Source organism: Somniosus microcephalus, chromosome 19 (genome assembly GCF_052327205.1).
Source record: "Somniosus microcephalus isolate GS21.2 chromosome 19, FLI_Smic_1.0, whole genome shotgun sequence".
NCBI lineage: Eukaryota > Metazoa > Chordata > Chondrichthyes > Squaliformes > Somniosidae > Somniosus > Somniosus microcephalus.
In genome coordinates, this window is record NC_141005.1 from 27,909,159 (window position 1) to 27,919,212 (window position 10,054).

Sequence of the window (10,054 nt, forward strand, 5' to 3'; positions counted from 1 at the left end):
GGGCATGTAGGGGCGGGGTGCTTCGTGGCAAGAGGTTCACGTGACGAAACCTCCAGGGATACACCCAACCAGAGTTGGCAACCCGATACCAAGAAAACGGTAGGAAGTGATGGCTGCCCGGCAGGCGGGAGTGGAACGTCAGGCGGCAGGAGGCCATCGCCAGGGACCCGAAGGTACGGTCCCTGGCACTCAGGTTAAGTGGTTGGAAGGGCCTCACGGTCGGGGGGGAGCCCGGGGCAAGGCAGGCCTAAACTTTCCTTGTAGGACTGGGAGGAGCCTCATGCTCCTCCAGGCACCACAAGGATAGTGAAAAAAAGAAAACCATTTACCTTTTTAGGCCCCTTCTGGACCCGGCTTCTCTTCCCGTTAGGTTCGCCTGGCGGGGCAGCCACAATGCATTCCCCCTCCAGGCTTCCAGTTAAATTTGCAGACGGGCCCCGATAACATCATTGGAGCCCGGTCTGCATATTTAAAGAAGGATCTGCTGGGTGTCCCTCTCGCCGACTCAGATGAGCAGGTTATAATCGGAACCCGTGGGAAGATAGCGGGACCTTAGTGGATAACTCCCACGGGATACATTTACTGCCTGCCGGGTTTCTGCTGGTGGGCAAGGTTCAAAACAATCCTAGCATTTTAGAAACTAATGTCAGTAATGGTCTTCTGATGTGCTTACTGTAAAAACTTAAACAGCATTTCTACTTTTAACAAGAAATTAGATCAAAATTGCAAGAATAATAATGGATACCACAGGAGTAACGTATAGGTTGGAATCTGTTTCCAGATTTATGTGGTTTATATACAGAGAATAACAGATACCAGATGGCGAGTTACAGTCTGGAATCTAAACAAGGTGTTGAGATGCTATATAAAGAATGACAGATACTTAGGAGTGATTACAAGGCAGTAATTAATCAAGGAAGAAAGCCGAAAGTGCTGGGAATATGCAGCAGGTCACCTAACATCTGTAAAGAGAAAAAATTGCAATGAACCAAGGAAGTTAAATAACATCATGCACTGTGAGAGAGATGCTTGTGATTATATTATTGACTTTTGATTGCTTCCGAGTGCTTCAGGTATTTTACAATTTTGGGTAGGTTTTTATGCCAACAGAAATTGTCAGTGTATAAACTCTGCTGATGTTCCTCTTATTGTGTGATGATATTCACACTGAAGGATTAGCCACTGTGACATTATTATCGGAATATTATTGAGAGAGTTTATAGCCAACGAGTGTTACACCATTACAGTTTTGTTTGGAATGTTGTGGGGAAGCTGGGGTTGTTCTCCTTAGAGCAGAGAAGGTAATGAGGAGATTTGATAGAGGTGTTCAAAGTCATGAAGGGTTTTGATGGAGTAAATAAGGAGAAACTGTTTCCAGTGGCAGAAGGGTCAGTAACCAGAGGGCACAGATTTAAGGTGATTGGCAAAAGAACCAGAGGCGACACGAGGAAACATTTTTTACACAGCGAGTTGTGATCTGGAATGCACTGCCTGAAAGCAGATTCAATAGTAACATTCAAAAGAGAATCGGATAAATACTTGAAGGGAAAACATTTACAGGGCTACAGGGAAAGAGCAGGGGAGTGGGATTAATTGGATAGCTCTACCAAAGAACATAGGAACAGGAGTAGGCCATTTAGCCCCTCGAGTCTGCTCCACCATCCAATGAGATCATGGCTGATCTGCGACCTAACTCCACATATCCGCCTTTGGCCCATATCACTTAATACTTTTGGTTAACAAAAATCTATCAATCTCAGATTTAAAATTAACAATTGATCTAGCATCAATTGCAGTTTGCGGAAGAGAGTTCCAAACTTCTACCACCCTTTGTGTGTAGAAGTGTTTCCTAATCTCACTCCTGAAAGGACTGGCTCTAATTTTTAGACTATGCCCCCTAGTCCTAGACTCTCCAACCAGCAGAAATAGTTTCTCTCTATCGACCCTATCTGTTTCCTTTAAGAGTCGGCACAGGCACGATTGGCCGAATGGCCTCCTTCTGAGCTGTATCATTCTATGATTCTAAGGATTATCCTTGAAATTTTGTAGCATTGTCTAACTCTATTATAAAATTGATCATTTGAAATATACTGAAAAATCTTTTTTCCAGATGACAGATTATGGAAATTAGTCATGCATTATGGAAGCTGGAAAGTTCCTCCCATTCTCACAGTTACAGAACTGCCTCGGTGGTAGCAAGTGTCAGAAATCACTCGGGTGCTTGCTGAGGGGCATATTGAGTTATCTTCGACAATTGCTTTGCTTGAATTTTGGGGAGGGTTAAATTACATGATTCACTATGAGAGGAATCAAAAAGGGGAAAAAAGGAACAACTTATGCTTTAATTCTATTAATGAAGGATCCTGATAACAAGTCTCACTCATCTGTAGCAGGTGTTTGACCTATCTAACAAACAACAATGGATAGCAATTACTTATTTCTGATTTGCAGTATGAAGTATTGCAGTTTGGTTCAATAGTTATCAGACAGATGTAATCCATTTACTCCTTTCTGTCTCTTTTGTTAGAGATTTGCAGAAACACATCTAGTCCCAGCCACAATGGCGTCTGAACAGAACCCAACTCCCAAGCAGCACCCCACTTCCACAGTTGCCCACAAGGTTGGTTCATTGCTTTCTTCTTTCATATCTACCTATTTATCTATAAATGTTGTGTCCTTCACTCTGTTCTGCTTAAGCTGGGACAATGGGATGATACGCTCTGAGCTATATGCTTCTCAGTCTAAAAATTCTTTGAATTAGTAACCCTATTTCTTATTCAAAATAATGGAATGACCATCCTGAATCCTATTTTATTGCACTGTTTCAGATTGTCCTGTTTGAGCAGGAGAATTTCCAGGGCCGCTTCCATGAGATAAACAGCCCCTGTCCCAACTTGAAAGAGGCTGGATTGGGAAAGGTTGGCTCCCTTGTGGTGCACAGTGGACCGTGAGTATTACATAGATTTACGTAGAATTTACAGCACAGAAACAGGCCATTCAGCCCCACTGGTCTGTGCCGGTGTTTATGCTCCACACGAGCAATTGGGGGGATTGCAGGAGAGCCTGGAGAGCTTGAGGTCAAATGAACAAATACACTAGAGAAATATTAATCAGACTAAGGGTAACCAAGGGCAAATGTGGGCATTGTTAGGCTACACGGACACATATCTGTAACTGTGCACATATGGTTAATGGGAAAACATTGGATAAAAATGAAATGTGGTGAATAAAAGCATAGAAATTACGACAATATTAGTAACCAGCACTTAACATGCTCATACGACATTGTTCTTTCCATTATTTTCATGAAGGTGTCAACCCATTTAAACACCTCAAATGTGTTTGTAGTAGGAAACTGAAATGTGAAGGTCATCACTTTGAGAGATACCTAAATTGAATTAAAATGTCTGGACTCTGCAGTTGGTAGTAACAGCACTAGACCACCTGTCACCGAATAAATACACTCTGTTGTTACAAGGTGGATAACATTCATTGATGTCTGACACCAAATCTGCTTTGTTTTATTTTCAGATGGGTTGGCTATGAGCAGCCAGGCTGCAAGGGTGAACAGTTTGTATTTGAGAAAGGAGAATATCCCCGCTGGGATACCTGGACAAACAGCCGCAGGAGCGATAGTATCGGCTCCTTCAAACCCATAAAACTGGTATGTTGGTATTGATCGCACAGCTAAAACAGAAGGAAACCCCAACCAAACAGAATCAGACCAGCAGAAATGTGGAACCCCTGGTGTGGTACTTAGCCTCATAGATAAGTAAGGTAGCGAGTTCAACTTCAGTCTATGCTGAGTTAGCGGACCTCAACCAAGGCAGCAGGTGAGACAATATAATTGTCCTTGGCACCTCTGGGCGCACCTCTGGGCTAGGGAGGGGAGAAATCAGATGGCGAGGGGCGTGGGTTTGATTCTATTCATTATTCAATGATGCCAGATGGAAGATGCACATGTGTGCAGATTGGGTGTGGAAAGTATCAGGCTGACACTTGAAGCTCCTCGTGGTTGACCAGCCTGTCAACATGCAGCATCAAAGCTCATGAAAGAAGAATGGTGGCTGGAATGAAACGCCAAAGGTCTGCTGTCACTTTTGGAACTGCACCCCAGGATGAATCAACACTTGCAGGAGAGGAAGGAAAGGAAAAAAAATGAAACTGTAGGAAACCTGGAGGGTGCATCCCCTCATAGGCACCTGTAATGAGTTTGACATGAGCACAGTTGGAGGGAAAATGTTGGTCGTCCCTTACACAGTGCAGGTGTTAAGGCACCTCACACTTTAAACATGTTTCCACTTGGTCAGATTCCAAAATGGCCAATATTTTCAATGTTGTCCCACAGTTTGGAGATTCTGTTCACTATATAGCTAGCTGGGTAATAGTTAATATGCCTATCCTGCTGTTGTTCTTCTAATTCTGTGGCGATTGCATTTATTGGCTACTGTAACACTGCAGGTTCTGTTCAGGAGTTCTTCAGTGGAAGCACCATATCTTCACTCCGAGGTTTCAGCTTCAAGCCTCCCAACTACTCTCCTTGGTACTCTGCTGATCTCTGCACCATTCAAGTTGAAAACACTTATTAAAGCTTTATATAATCGGGAATAGAGAGCAGGCACATTAGTCACATGCTAAAACAGATGAGTTATGATGCTAAGTATTAAAGTTAGAAAGTCCTTATTGTCTCACAATCGCAGTCAAGAAGCTCGCAATCATTTACCTGGACTATTGGAACTCAATTCTATAATTAACTAGAACATTATATAACTAAAGGAAATAACTATAAATTTTTTAATGAGAACAGTTATTATTTCTCCAAAATATAAACACCTCCATTTGTTACTGTACAAGATGGGCTAAGAATCAGTCACACCATGCATTACATAACTATAGGAAGTTCCTTTTTATTAAGGAGGCAAAGGGTTAAAGTGCTGCTCACTGTTTGCATACTGGAATTTCTGGCTTATTGGTAAATAATTCTTTGTGGCATTTTATCTGCCAATGTCAATTAAATGATCAGAAAAAGCTAACCAAATGTAGCAGAAATAGTGATCTGACTTTATATTCAGTTTAATGGCTAGTAGAGTGGACTAGTAGTTACTACAAATGTTGCCACTCTAGTTAATAGTTAGAATGGCCTGATGGCCTAGTTAGTAAATGCACCGCCTCATGTCGCCCTGAACCATACAGATCAGGAAGGTTCCAACTTCCAGCTCTAGTCTGTGATCTTATCCAGGCAGCAGTCAGATTCTACAATTTGCTTCATTATCCCCAGTCAAGAGAAGGGAGAAACTAGGATTCTCGCTCCTTGATCTCAATGACTCTTGCTGAAAAGTGTGCATGTGGACACTGGATGAGGATGGAGTTGAACTTGACTATGATCCCTCAAAGTCAAATACCCTACAGTTGTTTACTGTCAAGGCTCATGAGGAGTGGTCACTTAGGTGAGGTATTGGAGGGCTGCTGGCAACTGTGAACCCACACTCCACTATGAGGCAGTACCTTCAGGTAGGAGGGGAGAAAAAGAGGGAGGAAATTGAAAATAAAAATCAAAGGGTGGCCACTAAATGATTCATAGACATTGTGACTGACTGAACTCCTATTCTGAAAAGGACTTACACTTTTGTATCATTGCATCTACAGGATGGGAATGAACACAAGATCATACTTTATGAAAACCCTAACTTTACTGGAAAGAAAATTGAAATCATAGATGACGATGTACCAAGTTTCCACGCTCACGGATACCAGGAGAAAGTGTCATCCATCCGTGTTCTGAATGGAACGTGAGTACTGGGAGAGGACTTCTAGAAAAGCTATTGTTTTAACATATTTTGACTCCACTTGATATCGGACATATTTGGGAGTAATTTTCCAATGATGCACTGGGTCGGGCCATCAGAGCATTGGGAAATTAGCCCCTTTGAGTGATCTCACCAGACAAGTGAATATTTTCTAAATGCAGGGTATAGTGTTGCTCGGTGCCCCAGCTGCTTTTAGCATGTCTTCCACCAAGAGAACACATACGTTGGTAAAATACCAATGTGAATAGGGTTGCCAGCCTTTCCCAGTTGCAAACCCAGATGGGCAGAGGGCAGGGAACAACATCATGGCTCTGGTTCCAACCTGTGCTTTGCTGCTGATGAAAGTTCTCTGAAAGCCTTAATCCGCTGATTGGGGACATAGCCGAAGAATTAGAGCCAGGCTTTTCAGGAGTGAAGTTAGGAAACACTTCTACACGCAAAGGTTGGTAAAAGTTTGGAACTCTCTTCTGCAAATGACAGTTGACGCTCGGTCAATTTTTAATTTTTAATCTGAGATTGAGAGATTTTTGTTAACCAAATGTATTAAGGAAAATAGGGCAAATATGGCGGGTAAATGGATTAGGTCATAGATCAGCCATGATCTCATTGAAGGGCGGAACAGGCTTGAGGGGGTAAATGGCCTCCTCCTGTTCCTATGCTCCTATAACCTTAATACCTCCATATCATGAAACACAGAAGTAGAGAAAAAGTACTTTGGATTTGGTTTGCATTTAAAATTTTTCAGACCTCCCACTTGAAACCCAAACTATCCAGTTCAAAACTGGACAGGTGGCAGCCCTAAAGATGAAAGAAAAGAATGAAAGACAGATTGTGCGAGGCCTTTGTCATGTTCAGGAATTACGTTGATGTCAAGAATGCAAAGCACTACTTCCACAGTTCTGACCAAATTGTTAGAAATGCTAGAGAGAGACAAGCTTGGCACTGTTGTCTCTGTGCCAGAAATGAGAGTTCTAAACATAGTCTTTCGCTTACAGATTTATAGATGAAATGATACTCACAGACAACACACGGCAATGATACAAAGGCTGTGGGAAACCATACATTACAGTTGCTGAGCTCAGTAGCAGGGCGGCCAACCCTCATCTTCCGATTAGGCACTTTACAGCCTTCCGGACTCATTATCAAGTTCAACAATTTCAGATCATAACCTTGGCCCCTATCATATTTTTATATATTTTTTATCCACACCTTTGGTTTGTGCCTTTTTTTTTCCCTCTCCCACACGGCAGCTGTCTCTCACTCTGCCAGCGCATTTCACACTACATCTAGAGCCATCCTTTGTCTCTTTACCTGTCCTATTACCATCTTGTCTCGCCTTGAATATCTCTTAATGTCTCTTCACCTCTCCCAGACCTTCCCTTTTGTTCTTTCATCCCCTCCCCCATTTCCCAGCCCCCCAAACTTGGTTTTTAATGTGTTTCATTTCCTGCTTTTTTCTCAGTTCTGACGAAGGGTCTTCGACCTGAAATGTTAACTCTGTTTCTCTCTCCACGGATGTTGCCTGGCCTGCTGAGTTTTTCCAGCTTTTTCTGTTGTTATTTTGGATTTCCAGCGTCCGCAGTATTTTGCTATCGTCTCAATGTTCCATAGCTTTGCGTTAAAATAATCTGGTTATTATACCCTCAGCTCCAGCCCATTACATTATTAACCTCCCATGATTTTTACCCTTAGTTTACATCAGCTTCCATTGGCTCAGCAATCCAGAGACTTGCTGTCTCTCTGGTAGAGATACACAAACTTCACTCATAAGCTGCCTGTCTAATTACATTTAGGTAAAAGGGTAAAAGCTATTCCTTATCTACCAGAAGGTGAGAACTACACAAAGAACAAACAACTATCTTTATGACCTTGAAGGTCTGGGCTGATTGGACATGTTCCTGATACTGCCTGTTTCAGCAGTATTCTGCAGACTGTCTTTTAATCATAAAATGCAGTCCTCAGCATAAGATGGAACCTAAACGCAATCTTCATTGAGCATAGCCTCTCAAACACAAAGCTCTGATAACACATGCACTAACAACATTAGTCCAAGTACCACTATTTTCATTGATACAACCGCCTGGAATTTCCATGTGGGGTTCTCTGATGGGAGATAAGCAGAACCCCTGGAGAAACAGCGTAAATGACCATTTATGCCATTTCTCCAGGGTTTTCACTTAAGAGATTGGGAGAATCCCATGGAAATTTTCCCCCATTCCTTTTTTTATGTTGGGAGGTTTTTTTTTGTTCCCTCCTCGTGTTTTTGATTTTTCTTTTCCTCCCCAAACTCATTAAAAGAAAGAACTTGCATTTATAGCGTACCTTTCACAACATCCCAAAGCGCTTTAAAGTAACAAAATAATCTTTCAAGTGTAGTCACTGTTGCAACGTAGAGAAATGCATCAGACGATGTGTGCACAGCAGGATCCCACAAACAGCAATGAGATAAATGACCAGATAATCTGTTTTAGTGATGGCTCAGGGATCCTCCACCCAAGAGGGCGGACAAGGCCTCGATTTAACATTTCATCCAAAAGACGGCACCCGCGACAGTGCAGCACTCCCTCAGTACTGCACTAAAGTGTCAGTCTAGATTGTGCGCTCAAGGCACTGAGTGGGACTTGAACCCACGATCCTCTGAATCAGAGGTAAGAGTGCTACCACTGAGCCATGGCTGACACCTCAATAGCCCCTCACAGCCATCAGTGAAATCAATTATCCAGTCTACAGATATCTTCTGAAATGCCAAAAAAACTGTTCTATGGTTGACCTGCACAGTGGTGTATTTCTTGGACTGGATTTCTTCTTCTTTCGAAAGATTAAATCCTTGTGTCAGCCGTGGCTCCCTCGCCTCTGAGTCAGAAGGTCGTGGGTTCAAGTCCCACTCCAGAGATTTGAGCACAAAAATCTAGGCTGACACTCCAGTGCAGTGCTGAGGGAGTGCTGCACTGTCGGAGGTGCTGTCTTTCGGATGAGATTTTAAACGTCTGCTCTCTGCTCTCACAAGTGGACGTAAAAGATCCCACGGCACTATTTAAAAGAGCAGGGGAGTTATCCTCGGTCTCCTGGCCAATATTTATCCCTCAATCAACATCACTAAAACAGATTATCTGGTCATTATCACATTGCTGAGAGCTTGCTGTGCGCAAATTGGCTGCCGAGTTTCCTACATGACAACAGTGAATACATTTCAAAAACTACTTCATTGGCTGTAAAGTGCTTTGGGACGTCCAGTGGTCATGAAAGGCACTATATAAATGCACGTCTTTCTTTCTTCTATGAAGCACCTTGACCTGGGAGGAGAGAGTGATTCAATATTGCCAATTTCTCCCTCCTTTCTGGACAGTGTTGACTCTTGCTGGGGTACATTTCCACCTAAGTGACCATTTTTCATGTGTAACTGAAAGAGTCAACATCAACTGGGTATTCAACCATTCAACCCATTCTTGTCCTCACCTGATGTCCACACATACACGCACGTTCCAGCAGGAGTCACTGACTAGTGATCAAGAAGGTAACGCCTTGCTGATTTTCCGTCCCTCGCCAATGGTTGTGAGGCCAACTATAACAGCTCAACTACTGCCGCAGCTGAGATCAGTTAGCTCAGCACTGACCTTGGGGGTGCAGGGACGAGGGGTTGAAAGTCTTTCCTTTGCCCGAGAGGATGAGATTTGTGGTATTCCTCTTTCAGTAACTCCTGTTTACGTATTTCTTCCAGATGGGTCGGCTACCAGTACCCAGGCTACAGAGGCTACCAGTACCTGCTTGAGAAGAAAGAGTACAAGGACAATAACGAATTTGGAGCCCAGCAGGCTCAGATCCAGTCGGTCAGACGTATTAGGGATATGCAGTGGCACCAGAGGGGAATCTTTCATCCCACTAATTGAAAGGCACCTCTGCTCCCAAGCTTCTTGCCAACAGTTTCTCTCTGATTTGCTGCTAAATTCCTAACTACAAGTTAAATGAACGCTTCCCCACAATATTCTGTATGAATACAACAGCTGAGCCAATTCAATAAAATCCCGCACTTCAAACTCACCTTCTCTATTATGCGTCTTTTTTTTTATCTGTTAACTGACTCAACAACAGAAGAAGGCTGGAGGGAAGGATGCAAAGATTGGATTGCCCACAAAATTGATCCTGTTGGATGCTGACAACAGCGAAGTTCTGTAGGAAAAATTCTCTCAAAGAAGAATGCCTCCCAATCTGTACTGAATAAACTATTCTCAGCTGGGGAGAGGGAGACA

At 42.9% G+C, this 10,054-nt stretch overlaps 1 protein-coding gene across 2 annotated transcripts; it reads left to right on the top strand.

Annotated features, from left to right (window-relative positions):
• Positions 1-9,845, top strand: LOC147104270 (beta-crystallin B2-like). Of its 2 annotated transcripts, none has more exons than XM_085961458.1 (6): positions 1-99; positions 2,528-2,620; positions 2,829-2,947; positions 3,532-3,664; positions 5,647-5,789; positions 9,526-9,845. In XM_085961458.1, exons 2-6 carry the CDS (start codon positions 2,561-2,563, stop codon positions 9,692-9,694), a joined length of 624 nt encoding a protein of 207 aa, XP_085817584.1. In that variant the 5' UTR covers positions 1-99; positions 2,528-2,560; the 3' UTR covers positions 9,695-9,845. The 2 variants fall into 2 exon arrangements, with proteins under 2 accessions (XP_085817584.1, XP_085817583.1); XM_085961457.1 differs by having other exon boundaries at positions 20-173.
• Positions 9,846-10,054: the final 209 nt, after the last annotated feature.